Source organism: Habropoda laboriosa, unplaced genomic scaffold, assembly GCF_001263275.1.
Source record: "Habropoda laboriosa isolate 0110345459 unplaced genomic scaffold, ASM126327v1 scaffold57, whole genome shotgun sequence".
Lineage (NCBI taxonomy): Eukaryota > Metazoa > Arthropoda > Insecta > Hymenoptera > Apidae > Habropoda > Habropoda laboriosa.
The window spans coordinates 3,505,164-3,519,281 of NW_017100229.1; the positions used below are offsets into that span (position 1 = coordinate 3,505,164).

The following is a 14,118-nucleotide window of genomic DNA, read 5'->3' on the forward strand; positions in this document are numbered from 1 at the left end:
GTAGTGGTACACAAGTTTGTCCAGCGAGATTTACCTAGTTTAAGGCTGCGCCCCTTTTTCGATGATGCAATACTAAAAATGAAAAGAAAACGAAGGAATATGGTTGTCACGTTCGCGTGTTGCGTATGAAGAAAGACGAACGATGCGTTACCTGAAACAGGAAAGAAAAAAGTGTAAAACGAACGGGAGAGAGAGAGAGAGAGAGAGAAACCAGTACGTTTACAACGATGCTTCGTATGTATATTATTTCTTTGCAATCACTGATGTAAATAAATGTAACAGTTTGAAAAGAGTCGGCTGAAACGCTCGGCCGACTTCAACTTCATATTCTCTGGTTTGTTTCCCATCAGTTGCCTATTCTTCTTTCTTTCTGCGCTTCTCTTTTACCGTCACCGTAGAGACACACAGTGAATTTTTTCCACTCGGACGTACGCTCGGTTCTTGCTCGTCGATGTGAGAATTTTCACGTTTCCGAGGAACGAATTCGAAACGAATTTGTTGTTCGTCGAAAAGCTGTTACGGTCAATTCTACGAATAAATTCCACGTCGAATACGAGCGCTGATAAACAGTAATTATCGAAATGATATCAACGATGGTGTATAATGTAACGAACGTTGCACAGTAATTGGACAGTATGTCTTTATTATTTTACACGAGAGTGCGGCGAGTGGCGCGACACAAACACCCCGGTGAAATATTGCAGCCCCGATATACATGCAGAAATGTTCGAGTCACTGGTCAGGAAATACCGATACTGCTGTATTATTCCTAATCAGCATTTCGTGATATTCACAATCGACCCTACACGTTCATTTCCTCGAAATAAGACTTCGTGCATCGAGAATTACGTTATTTTCCATAGGGCAAAGAATCGTATAAATAAGTGAAACAAATTTTCCGCAGTATAATTCTGGAAAGATACGATAAAACGAAGATTTATTTACAAGCTGAAATTAATATCTCTCGCGAGCCAATGGCCAGGAAACGTCCAAACACGCGATTAACAGCGATATCGTGTAACGCCTCCGTGATATAAATTCATTATCAATTATTTACTTCTCGAAACTTGGGATTCGATAATTAGTATCGTGTCGAGTGTCGACGTGGAACTTTGGTCGAAGAAAATGCTGCTCGCAATTTCTCAGTACGTGTGCGTTCTATTTATTTCTAAATTCTCTCCTTCTTCTCCTATGCGAATTTATACAGCGACGATTAAACGAAACGTTGGTTCAATTGATCGTGCAGATCTTTCCTTCTGATTCTGGTCCATGCAACGGCGATCACCGTGGAAAAAGAAGAAAGTACAGTTTGTTCAACGGACGAGTGCAAAGAATTCGGTAAGACGTGGTCGAAAGTTGGAGAAAAGGAGGTTCGGCGTAAGAAAAGAAAACGCTTCGGTTTTACGATACCGTATGAAACAGCAAGGACGATACTGAGGAACATGAACCACTCCGTGGATCCTTGCGTGGACTTCTATGAATATGCATGCGGCAATTGGTCGGGAACTGGTCTACTTTCATCTGGAGAGAGTTCGTGGAATATGCGAAAAGTCTCCAATAGCGAGAACAAACGAAAAGTCGAGAGTAAGTTTCGTCCACCGTTTATTCCTGAACTTTCATCCGGTGTATCGTAACGATTTCGCAGAGATGTTGAAGCTAGAGCCAGGAAACGATGAAATTCCATCGGTGAGAATAGCGAAAGAATGGTACAAGGCTTGCATGGACACAGGTATCCTATCAAATTTAACCCTTTACAGACATCTTCGAGACATCACAGACACAATCTTCCAGGCTATTTGGCAGTTCTATTCGTTAAATCGATCTAACAGTATTTTATCTAATAATACACGTTTATTTCTCAAGGTTTCTTCCAATATTTTTACAATATTTTACAAAATATCAGGGATCTTTATTTTGTCGTCAATTGAGACACTCCAAGTACTCAGAATAGAATTTCGATTTTTATTCTCAGTCAGAGGGAGAAATGATAGAATGCTCGGAGAGAGTGAGTGAATATCTGATTAGTTGGATTGTTTGAAACTGGTAGATGGTATGAATAAACGAGGCATGGTGCCATTAGTGTCGATATTGAATGAAATCGGTGGATGGCCGATAACAATGGCGCTGAACAAGTGGAACGAGAGTGGACAGAAATGGCAGAACATCGACGATTATTACGCTCATTTAAGGGGATCCAATTTGTTGCACGACGTCCGTGTAGCGGCGTACGGTGGAAATTCGAGCGAGCTGACCATTGTGGTGAGCAATCGATTTTCACGGTGCATGGTGACGATTCTGAAAGAGCTCCGCGATCGTTTTAGTTGGACGTACCAGACATGCCTGCGTACACGTGGATGCTGCATCAACGTTTCGATTCGGACAACCAAACTGTTCGCGACGAGAACGAGTTAGGAGGGTTCGAAAAATATCCCAGGTATATCTCGTATATCGTGTCGAGAATAATCGGGGCTGACGGATTAGACGTACCGAAGGAACAATTGGAAAAGGATATCGACGATATACTCGACTTCCAATGGAAATTGTCCAAGGTTTCGTAAATGAAGAAAAAAACAAAATCTTAGTTTAAATTTGATTTCTGATTCAAATTTTTGGCTTACAGATCACTAGTTTAGTGGACGATTACGTGAGCATGACAGTAAAGAACTTCCAAGAGTGGTACAATGATTTAAAACCGAGTACAGAAAAGTCTGTGGTAAAAGATTGATATTTCAGTCGATCTGAATGAAATTTTCACAAATTTCTATCCGAACTGAAGCTTGAAAATTTGCGTACAGCTAGATTGTTAAATACGTTTTTACAGCTCGTTTGGACCAAGAAAATAGCCAGCGTTTTCAAGCAATTGGACATCGATATTCCCGAGGACACGGCAATAAAAATAACTTCTCCAGGTTATTTCGAGAGGTTAGTACCACTTCTGGACGAAACTCCAAGCAGAACAATAGGTGAGAATGTAATTGTACACTGTTTCGAAGCATCTCGTTCAGTAGTCCACTTGCTATTCTTCGCGTAGCGAACTATCTTCACTGGAACTTCGTCTCGAGTACAATCGCGAGGACGACCAACGAGATGAGGGAACTGTCCGAGTGGATTAAAGGCGAGGAGAAGCAACAAGCCAGGTTCGCTTAACAAATTAGGCAGAGTAGGTTGCCGCGACGTTAACGCGAATTCAATTACCAGTGTTACCGATAATTGTCCCTCTTTTTGAGTCTGACTCGGGATAGGGGAGTGCTCGGAAGATAGACTATTAACGCGCAACAGTTTGCTGTCAAAACTATGTATTTGTGGATCGTCTGGTGTCGTGTGGTGTTCGCTATTTTATAATTCGCTAGTTCGCTATTGCGATTGGTGGTGTGAAAACAGTCGTAGGTGGTGGAAGTGTGTAGTGTGTTTGGGGTGTGAAAGTGGGGAATTTGTTCTTACATTTGTTATATTGCTTGTTGGAGGTCTGTTTATGATCTTAGATGTGAGAGGCGTCGAGTTTTTGGGTGTGGTAAAGTATTTTTCGTGCCGGCTAAGACCTCGCTTTTTCGGGACATGCCGGTCTATCGGGGATACTCGTCGGTACGGCCAAACAACCCAACGAATCGGGAAATGGGCTTTCTCGTGGAAAATTAAAAGCGTCCACGGCCGACGTGATTGTCCAGAAAGTGGTAAACATTCGTGGGATATCTCCACGGTTGAGTCTGACATGATTATGAAAGGTAGAAGGACGTGGCGCGAGTAGAATACGGATACGGTCCAATTTAGATTAATTAGATTTAATTTCAATTAGTCGTATGGATTACCTCGCGATTATTTTCGAATTGTTCCCAGGTCAGAATTATGCTTGACGGAGCCGAGAATGGACGACGTCATCGCGTACGAATATTCCAGGAGATATTTCTCCAACGACACCGTGGAATTGGTAAATCTATCTTATTTAGGATTGTGTGAAATTTCAATCGATTCATTTTTTTCTCCAATTTTCCTGAGCTGCAGGCTTCGGACGCTTTAAACGATATGGAGAGGGAGATGGAAATTGAGATCGAAGGATCGAATTGGGCGAATCGGGAGATTAAGAATTTAGCTTTGAGGAGGATTAGGTTAATTAAGAGAAATATCGCTTACCCTGATTGGTATAACAATAAGACTATCATGGAGAATTATTTCGGAGAGGTGTGCGAGGTTTTCTTTTATATTTTAGAAGGGTTTCAGATTGATGGGGATTTTAGGGTTTGATGATTATAGCTTACAATGGGATCGACGTACTTTGAAAATGCTCTGGAGCTTGAGAAGTACTATAAATTGAGGGAACTGCGACGTTTGAAGCACGAAGATGAAGTAGAATCGTAAATAATTGCGTATTGATCAATTGAAATTATCGTGGCTGAAAATTAAATGCACACTTTCATGTTCTTCTTGAATTCAGGTGGATTGTGGGTCCTTTGACAATTAATTCTTTCTACTTCAGCGAATCTAACTCGATAAGTAAGTGTTCTTCATTTTTCTCACTTAACCGTGTATTAGTTAGACTGGAGTATTTTAATTAACGCATTCACACAGCTGTGCCTCTGGCCAATCTGCAGGAACCATTTTTCACCAGAGCACAACCGAAGTACGTACGAAAATTCCGAATGAAGTTGTCGTTGTATCGTTGAATTTCTCATTTCAACACTTTCCTTTTAACAGTACGATCAATTATGCGGTGACAGGATATACGTTAGCCCATGAAATGTATCATCCATTCGACGAAGAAAGTTAGTACCTACTCCTTTTCGAGAGAAATATGTTGTATTCTCTGTTCCCCTTGAAAATGTCTTTTCAGGACGACTTTACAATGAATACGGCAAGAAGATAAGTTGGCCAGAAGAAATGACGGAGGAGTACTATAAAAGTGCACGGTGCTTCGTTGAGCAGTACAATAATTATACTCTGGATGGAACACCGAACGGTCCAAGAATCGAGGTCACAGACCTTTAACCCTTTCTAGTCGAATACTTCTAGAAAGAAGTTAGCCTTGCCACTGACAATTATTTTACAGAATTATGGCAATCAGACTTTCGACGAAAACATGCCAGACACCATGGGATTGATTGCTGCATTTAGAGCGTATAAACGAAGGGAGAGTATAAAAGGAAAGGCAGAATTATCATTGCCTGGCTTGGAGACGTTCACAAACAACCAAATTTTCTTTCTGTCTTTCACCAACGTAAGTATATCGATAGTAATCAACTCTGTGCACGAAATGAGCTTGGTATTTTTAAGGTATGGTGCACAAGTAGAGATCATGGACCGTCACTCGCAGAAGCCAAATTAAACACGCACAGTACAGCACGGTTGAGGTCCATTGGTTCCCTTTCGAATAATCAAGATTTTGCAAACACATTTTCCTGTCCATTGGGCAGCCCTATGAATCCAGAGAAGAAATGCAATATTTGGAAAATGGAGGATTCCCTGGTTAGCACAGGCCAATGAGAACAGATATTACCCAATGCATTTAAATTTATACCGCTTTAAACAGCCTGCCGATAGTTTAACCATGTTCGGACATGGTTTATTTCATTTTCTAACGGTGTCTTCTTTTCAAATATGAAAATAAGAAACCTTCAGCTCAACTTCGTTCCCGTACGTATAATAAATTCCCGAAGTATAATCTTATCAGGTTAGTTGACTCTTTAAATGGAAATTCTTTGAATTTTTCTCCTTTAATAATAGTTATTGTAAATTGGAGCATAATTGCGTATAGCAAGCAGTTTCAAATGCTTACTTCTAATCAAATTTTTCATTGCTTCAACGTTACTAAATAACGTAGACAGTAAAAGAAAGTTTCTACTTTATTTTCAAGAACTTTAAATACAGTAAAATTAGTGTTTCTTGTTAAATAACATTTTAAATGGTAGTTTATTAATGTTGGAAGTATTAAATTAATAAGTTATTCGAGGATAACGCTGGAGAAACGAGTTAGACAATGAAACGAAAAACGGTAGATAAGGATACGGCTAAAGCAATGAGTTAGACAAGGAAAGGAATAGGTGCAGACAAGGATAGCAATAGTGCCGTGTGTTAGACAAGGAGAGCAACAGGATTAGACAAGGACAGAAGAAAAAGGCCTGCGAGAGTAACGCCATCTAGCGTTGGGTGACGCGAACTACCATTTTTTAATAGGAACACATCATATAAACAGAGGTATTAGACAAGGAAAGCACTAGTGTGCGAGAAGGACAAATAGAGAACGCTTCCCATTGGCTGGCGGGCCGCCATGCTCCACCTCCCGGGGCCCCAGCCACGTGGTCCGGTGAAAAATCATTAATAACTCGATAATTAGGACGATTTTGTGAACTTTTAGTATCGAAGAATGAAGCGTGAACCTTCAGCAACTTTCACGTATAAGTTTCAAGGCTCCAGGACCTTTCGATAATTAGTTATTAATATTAATATCGGGACCGATACGGCAGTCGCTTACGCATCATCAAGCCGGTCGACGAAAAATCATTAATAACTCGATAATTAGGACGATTTCGTGATCTTTTAATATTGAAGAATGAAGCGTGAACCTTCAGAAACTTTCACGTATAATTTTTAAGGCTCTGAGACCTTTCGATAATTAGTTATTAATATTAATATCGGGACCGATACTGCGATCGTTTACGCCACACCAAGTCGGACAGAGGAAAATCATTAATAACTCGATAATTACGACGATTTCGTGAACTTTTAATATTGAAGAATGAAGCGTGAACCTTCAGAAACTTTCACGTATAATTTTTAAGGCCGTAGAACCTTTCGATAAATAGTTATTAATATTAATATCGGGACCGATACTGCGATCGTTTACGCCACACCAAGTCGGACAGAGGAAAATCATTAATAACTCGATAATTACGATGATTTTGTAAACTTTTGGAATTGAAGAATGAATTGTGGACCTTCAGCAACTTTCACTTCTAAGTTTTAAATCTCTAGATCCTTTCGATAATTATTTATTAATAATTTAGTACGGGACGTCGGGAACGATACCGCATACCATCGATCGTCTTTACAGTTTTTCAATAATTTCACAGCTTTCTCTTAAATTCTCATACAACTAACTATATGCGTTTGAAAGTCAACTTCTTTAGCTACGTTTCCATATAAGTTTTGTTAAAATATTCCGTTTAGTTTACTAGTTACTAAATATTATATGAGAGTGTTCCCTATACATCGTACTCGAGTATAGTCAACTGTTATAAACAATTGCTAATATCTAATAAACCACACTTCATACGACTACAAAAATTATTGGAGAATGTAAATAAAAGTCCATTATACATTCCTCGTGTTTAAAAGTGCATAGTTTGTCACGCGTATCTATTGAAATAACGAAAATATGTTAAGCTTGAATGCGACAGGTGCAGAAAGGACCTACGGTCTTAAAAATTATATGTGAAAGTTTCTGAAGGTCCACGCTTCATTTTTCAATACTAAAAGTTCACAAAATGATCCTAATTTATGAGTTATTAACGATTTTTCAACAATCGGCTTGATTTACGGCCTGAGAGGTGGAGCTTACCGGCTCCCCCCCCCCAGGAAGCGTTCTCTCTCTGTCCTTGTCGCACACTAGTGCTTTCCTTGTCTAATACCTCTGTTTACATGATGTGTTCCTATTAAGAAATGGTAGTTCGCGTCACCTAACGCTAGATGGAGCTACTCTCGCCCGCCGTTTTCTTCTGTCCTTGTCTAACGCACGGCATTACTGCTATCCTTGGCTACACCTATTCATATCCTTTTCTCTCTTCGCGTATCAATATTTAATTGATACTTATGATAAATTTTTGATTGCTATAACATTACTAATAATATAAATAGTAAAATACAGTTTCTGATTTATTTTCAAGCCTCCTTTAATTACAAAATAATTATCGTTACTTGTTGAATAACAATTCAGATGGTAGTTCATAATTCTTCGAAGTATTAAATAAATTTGTGGATTGATTTAACTTAATAAAATAGCTTAATTTGTTAATTTCGTGTTGAATGAATGAATTATTAAATTAATTACTGCATATAATTCTTAAACTCACCGTTCTATTATCACGGTGGATTTAACAGAACATCAAATCCATTACACGATCGGTAATACAGAACGTGATACACAAAATCCCAAAAGATAACAGATCTATTCTGTACCTCGTCTGTGGTACATATAAAAACTCGAATTTCTACGAATCTCCTTTTTAACGAACACGTCAGGTAAAACGACGAGAGCTGGAACGTTTCATTTGCTGGTCACTTTCCGACAGAACCGGGATGATATCCAAGGTTCCGCTTTCCTCGACGCTCGGTTTCCTGAAGAAAAGCTCTCTCAGCAATGTTCCCTCCGTGGATGCCTCTTCCAGGTCAATTTTACTCTTAACTCGTGCATTTGGCGATCGACAGAAGATGGATTCCGTGTCGAATTCCTCTGGAACACTGTCGATACATTCGTTTCGGCGAAAATTCAATCAGAAGATTCTCTATTTTAAATAAAAATATTTACACAGAGAAAGAGTTTTTTTTAAAGGAATAGCACTTTAACTGAATCAATGTTGTTCTTCGTCTTTCAAAAGACGAAGAGTTATTTCAGCTTTCATTCTTTACTAGAAGAAAGTTCGTTCTACTATATTTTTCGACTGGTTGATAACGTTTCCTTACGCGGTTACTTCCGGTTCCACGGTTTGACAAGCTCGATCAACGTTTGTAACATCTCTGTAACGATGCAATCTCTCAGTTTGGAGTAGATCCTTCGTCCTTTCGAATTCTCCCTGCAAGAAGTCCGTTTCCGTTTGCTTCTCGACCAGTGCGTTCTGCAACCTGGACTTCTCCTTTACCAAATCTCGCACAGTTTCCGTGAGTTCGAGAAATTGCTTCTCCTGCGTGGCTATCTGTCGCGTCAGCAGCTCCAGTACTTGGGAAATTCGAGATTTCAGCTCTTGCGTTTCCGACCGAGACTGAGTTAGCTGATAGAAAAATGTGGGACTGAATTATTTTCGTTTGATGGATATGAGCAATGACTAAGTTATGCGCAGAATCTATCGGTTCCCATCAGTACACTATCACTTTCTATTTGAATTTCTCATATTACTCTGAGGATGAACTTTTCAAATTTCAATTCTACGCCACTATCTTTACTAATTTTTCCAGTGGCCAATGGCTAAGCTGTGCGGAATCTAAAGGTTCCCATAAGAACACTATTATTTTCTATTTGAATTTGTCATATTGCTCCAAGGATGAACTTTTCAAATTTCAATTCTACGTCGCTATCTCCTCTAATTTTTCATTCTATGCAGAATCCTCTATCATTTTGAAATCCCTAATTTTTTCATCTTACTAATTTTTCTTCTCTAATTTTTCAAACGACCAGTATCTGATCTCTGCAGGATCTCTCGATTCCCACGAGAACACTCCATCGTTTCTACTTCATTTTCTCACATCGCTAACAAATTCTTTCAATTTCAAATCTTCTCGTCTCATTCTCAAGAAATCTCGTTCGCCAATAAGACAATACCTAATTGATTCCTCGAGCAACGTTTCAAGCTCCAAAAATACCGAACAGAATGACCAGTATCCCTGACCCGAGATTCCCCATCGATTTCTCGAGTAATTGCCAACAGAAATCCAACCATATCGCAATTAATTAACAAAGTAACGCGTTGAACACGGTCAGAGTTCAGAGATGGAGCGAAACCTATGTGGAAGCTGGTTGTGCTGTTGGCCTGATTCGAACTCCACTTCAAAGTACGGTCCTACGGCTGATGAATACAGCCAGTTGACGTTTTAGTATCTCAGGTTTTCGAAGAGGTGCTCCTTTGCCAAAGTTTTCCCACGTGCTACCACATCAACGCTATACGTCCTCGGAACTTTGATAAAGTTGTATAGAGGGAGGAAGTGGTGATTTTCATTCCAACTTGCTCGGCCAACAGCAAATCACTCCTGGAACCCTAATCCATACCTGGTCCCTACTTTTACGAGCCGACCGTATGCCAGACACCTTATCACCGTGTATTACAACCATAGCTATTCTTTCCCTCCTTTCGACACCCTTATCTTGCTATTCTGCTCTTTCTTTATGCGGAGTGCTTTAGAACGTTGCGAGAGCACTCCAAGGGTTCCGTATGACAACGGTGTGAGTCTCAAATTTTCAGAAATTTAGATATCAAAATGACAGCGTGGAGAAAAATTATGATTATTTTACAGCGGAAAATTTCCTTTCGGTGCTTGAAACGCTGTGAGAGCACTCGAAGAGTCCCATATCACAGCGTTGTAAGTCCGAAATTTTCAGAAATTTAGCTGAAGAAATGATAATTATAACTTTAAAAATAATTTCACAGCGATAAATTTCCGTTTAGTGCTTGAAACGCCGTGAGAGCAGTCAAAGAGTGTCGCATCGCAACGTTGTAAATCTGAAATTTCCCGAAATTTCTTTTCAAAAGCTTATCGCTACTTTAAAAATGATTTCGTACTAGTAAATTCCCTTTTCGGCATTTGAAACGTCGTGGTTCTACGACTCTCCTTCCTATACGTTCATTGTTTAAAGAACGAATTTCTGAAATGATTAATCACCGGAAATCCTTTGAATGAAACGCTACAATGCGTACCGGGCGCGTGCGTGTACAACGTGAAATTACGAGGAACCGGAGAAGGACAAAAATATACAGTAATAACAGCGTTACTTGGAATTCTAATTGTTTCCTCTCGGTTTCCCGACGGTCCAGCGAATTCTGGTACTGGTTTCTCATGGCTTCCTTCTCCGACTCGCTCACCGCAAGCTCAGACTTAGCGTCCCGCATTTCCTTCGTGCATCTGCGTTGAAAAACGACTTTCTATCGGCTGGCACAGGCAGAAACGCGTGCAGAAAATTGAAATACCGCGGGAGAACGACTTCCTTTCCATTTCACATTTGTCCGATACTTCTTCAACTGATTTTCCCCCTCTCCCCCCTTTCCCCCTCGCAGCGTTAAGATAAGCTGTCGCGATGAACAAGAGGCACTTGTTCACGGTGTTAATTACGAAATTCCCAATTGACGTTTTACTTGGACGATTGTGCGAGCAAAACGACGCAATTATGTCGCTATTATCTTAATTGAGATCGAGCGTCTGAGCCGATATACAGTTCGTTAAAGAATAATCTCGGCTAATCCTTGGCGTAGGGATGCCGAACTGAATCATTCTCCGGGGACATTCCAGTTTGCAAGTGTGGAATTACACAGTGAAACTTGTAATAGCGAAGTTGTCCCGTGAAATATAAGCTGCGTACGGGTAGTTTTAACGAGAGGTGATTTAAGTTTATTGTAAGTGACGGGGAGTCTGTTACCTTTGGATTTCGTGGTAGGGGAAGGAATAAACGTGACAGAGAAACTGAAGAATATATTTAGCATTCGATCTTTCGTATTATAAATATTTCATGCAATTTCAAATTATTCTAGGTTTTACATTTTTGAAATTTTAAAGATAGGAAAAGCAATACTATCCAAATAAATTTCGTTTGAGTGTAAGAGGGTGACGATGGAATAAATGGAAATGATAACTCTCTTGGAAAGAAGATAACAGGGAAACTGAAGAATGTATTTAAAATTCAATGTCATGGAATTTAAAATTTTTCTAGGTTCTACATTTTTTCAATTTCAAAGATACGAAGAGTAGCACTATTGAAGTAAACTTTGTTTGAATGTTCAAGAGGATGACAATGGAAACGATAGCGCCCTTAGAAAGAAGGTGACAGAGAAACTAAAGAATCTATTTAAAGTTAAATTATTTTACAGCATAAATATTTCACGCAATTCTATATTTTCTATATATTTTTCATTTTAAATCCACGAAGAGTAAAATAAACGTGGCAACGCGAACGCAAGAGGGTGATAATAGAATGAATGAAAGCTATAGAGCTCTTAGAAAGGAAACGACACAAAATCCCAAATTCTTGGCACACCTTCAACTTGGAGCCCCCAGGAAGCAAAATAAACATGGCGATTCGAGCTGAAAAAGGGCGATAACAGAACGAACGAAAACGATATTAATTACAATCGCACGTTGATACAAAGTTGTCGGTGGAAAGAAATTTACTTAATCAACTGCTTAACCAGCTGGGCAATCCTTCTCCTGTCCGCGGGACAGAGATCTTGAATGTGAGGGAACGAGGCGGTGTTCCCCTGCGCATCTGCGGTCTCTCCTCTGCATTTCCAACAGAATTCCTCGTCAGCCTTCACCTCTTCGCTCTCTGTCGAGATCGTTTGTCTGCTCGAAGATTAAACAGTTACAACATTTCCCTTTATTAACGGAAACGAATACACCGCGCACGCTGCCCGCAATCTCTGAAAAGAGATTTCCCAAGACGTTAACTCGAATATTCCGCACTGATTCGCGATACAACAACGCCTTCAACACGAACAACGTGCGCCTGATGCATACCAATCTTCCAACAGGATTCTTTGTATCGGGGATCGTCGTCGGGGGTTTATCGTTAATTATTTTATTTAATGTACTACAGCTCGTGAATATCGACTGTATTGAAAAGGAATCCATTCAGCCTGTGGGAAGCGGGGAAAAGGGCATCGTTTCCATATGTATGTAGCATAATTAATTTCATTCGTTATTCCTATTAAATTCGATACGTATGCTAATGAGTACGTATCACTGACACCTGAAATTTCTCTGCTGATGATAAACAACAGCTAATAAATCTGCCAAAAAAAAAAATCAATCTTCTTTCAATTTCTCGCATAGTCGAACAAAGAACAGACGATACACTTTCCATGGATAAAACGTACAAAGCGAAATGACCGTTTCATGTAAAACGGCTGTATCGATTCCGCGAGGCTCTACAGCAGACAGAGATTTTCGTCGCGTTAAGCTGACCAAATTTCACGTTCACGCGAGCTGATCTCTCGACGGTAAAGTGGCGGAACCGAGTGAACGTGAATCAATGGGACAATCCAACGTTTCATCCTCTGGCCAACAATGACCCGATCAAACAGCGTATCGTAACATTATATATCGAACTTTAACCTAGTTACTCCGTGCAACAGAAGGGTAAAATTAGTTCAATTCGAGCAACGGACCTTCCTCGTGCTGCTGCATACGACCGTGTTCTTCATATATTCTCAGCGTACGTTCACGAAGCCTTGCCAATCTGAACGATAAAACAACCCCGATCAATCCGTCGAATCGTCGTCTCACGTCGCAAACACCGTGTGAAGTTTCACGCGAGTAGAACGCACACAGAGACGTGCGAAAGAGAAAGAAGAACAATGAAATGTAAAGTGACAACGTGTCTACCTCTTGCTCCATTTAATGTAGGAATTCATAAGTCTGCCGTCGTCGTAGTCGTTTGAATACATGTCTGGCAGACGTCATTTTCTCCGGGATCTCAAGGCGATCGTGCAACCGGTGATTATGCAGGAGGTCGCAAGTCGCGGAGACTTTGGAGCTCGATTCTCTCGCGGCGAGGAGAACGAACGTCGACGAATCTCTAGGTGGAACGCGATTCGTCGTTGTCCAGAAAGATAGAGAGAGAGGTGAAGTTGGACTTATATCGGTTTTTAAAGGTCACTTCGCCCAGGGACGTCGATAGCGGAGGATCTCCAGGACCCATTGGAAACTGCTGATAAAATATTAAATTGTCGACGAGACGAAAGGGAGAAAATAAGAGACGTCGCGTAAGACTCTAAATCGAATTAGCAGACTCTCTATTCTCTCTCTATTCTTTATTCAGTATTATCGAGGAACGTGAAACGAGGAGAGAGAAAAAATAAGAGAGAAGAAGAAGGACGAAGATAACGACGATGGAGAACGTGTGAGAGAAAAGCATCGAGGCTAGAACGTCCGAGTTTTATTCAGAAAATCGGTGCTCTTTAAACTATACATCCGTCGTTTGTCTCTTTTCTGCTCGCACGACCAAGTCCACGCAATTCACAGATTGCCTCGTCTGTTCGTCGTTAGTATCGACGATGCTTTCTGGCATTCTACAGTGGAGACAATGAGATTTGTACGAGAAAATGAACGTGAAGGAATGCATTCGACACGAACGACCAGTTTACATATTTTCTCGCGACACTTGAGAATCTCTGGTCTTTCGTTTTATTATACAGGAAGGAGGAGACACGC

The 14,118-nt window shown here is 40.2% G+C and overlaps 2 protein-coding genes across 2 annotated transcripts; one reads left to right on the forward strand and one right to left on the reverse strand.

Annotated features, from left to right (window-relative positions):
• Positions 1-1,125: 1,125 nt before the first annotated feature.
• Positions 1,126-5,475, forward strand: LOC108571260 (membrane metallo-endopeptidase-like 1). Its single transcript, XM_017933260.1, has 18 exons — positions 1,126-1,145; positions 1,247-1,338; positions 1,423-1,584; positions 1,646-1,759; positions 2,042-2,259; positions 2,322-2,549; positions 2,621-2,713; positions 2,822-2,963; positions 3,032-3,137; positions 3,835-3,925; positions 4,000-4,176; positions 4,249-4,349; positions 4,430-4,488; positions 4,564-4,615; positions 4,690-4,757; positions 4,826-4,965; positions 5,042-5,209; positions 5,266-5,475. The coding sequence occupies exons 1-18, from the start codon at positions 1,126-1,128 to the stop codon at positions 5,473-5,475; spliced, it is 2,241 nt and encodes a 746-aa protein (XP_017788749.1).
• A 2,750-nt stretch (positions 5,476-8,225) lies between these two features.
• On the reverse strand, positions 8,226-13,352 carry LOC108571261 (protein hinderin-like). Its single transcript, XM_017933261.1, has 5 exons — positions 13,291-13,352; positions 12,079-12,249; positions 10,689-10,818; positions 8,671-8,975; positions 8,226-8,448 (listed from the first exon to the last, which is right to left on the reverse strand). Exons 1-5 carry the CDS (start codon positions 13,350-13,352, stop codon positions 8,226-8,228), a joined length of 891 nt encoding a protein of 296 aa, XP_017788750.1.
• Between the last annotated feature and the right edge of the window lie 766 nt (positions 13,353-14,118).

Coding starts and splice junctions, on each gene's coding strand:
- LOC108571261 (XM_017933261.1), bottom strand. CDS start 13,352: ATGTATTCAAACGACTACGACGACGGCAGACTTATGAATTCCTACATT. Junction 12,250..13,290: donor TACATTAAATGGAGCAAGAG/GTAGACACGTTG, acceptor ATCTTCGAGCAG/ACAAACGATCTCGACAGAGA. Junction 8,449..8,670: donor GTGGAACCGGAAGTAACCGC/GTAAGGAAACGT, acceptor ATGTATCGACAG/TGTTCCAGAGGAATTCGACA.
- LOC108571260 (XM_017933260.1), top strand. CDS start 1,126: ATGCTGCTCGCAATTTCTCA. Junction 4,758..4,825: donor TCATCCATTCGACGAAGAAA/GTTAGTACCTAC, acceptor ATGTCTTTTCAG/GACGACTTTACAATGAATAC. Junction 4,966..5,041: donor CGAACGGTCCAAGAATCGAG/GTCACAGACCTT, acceptor ATTATTTTACAG/AATTATGGCAATCAGACTTT.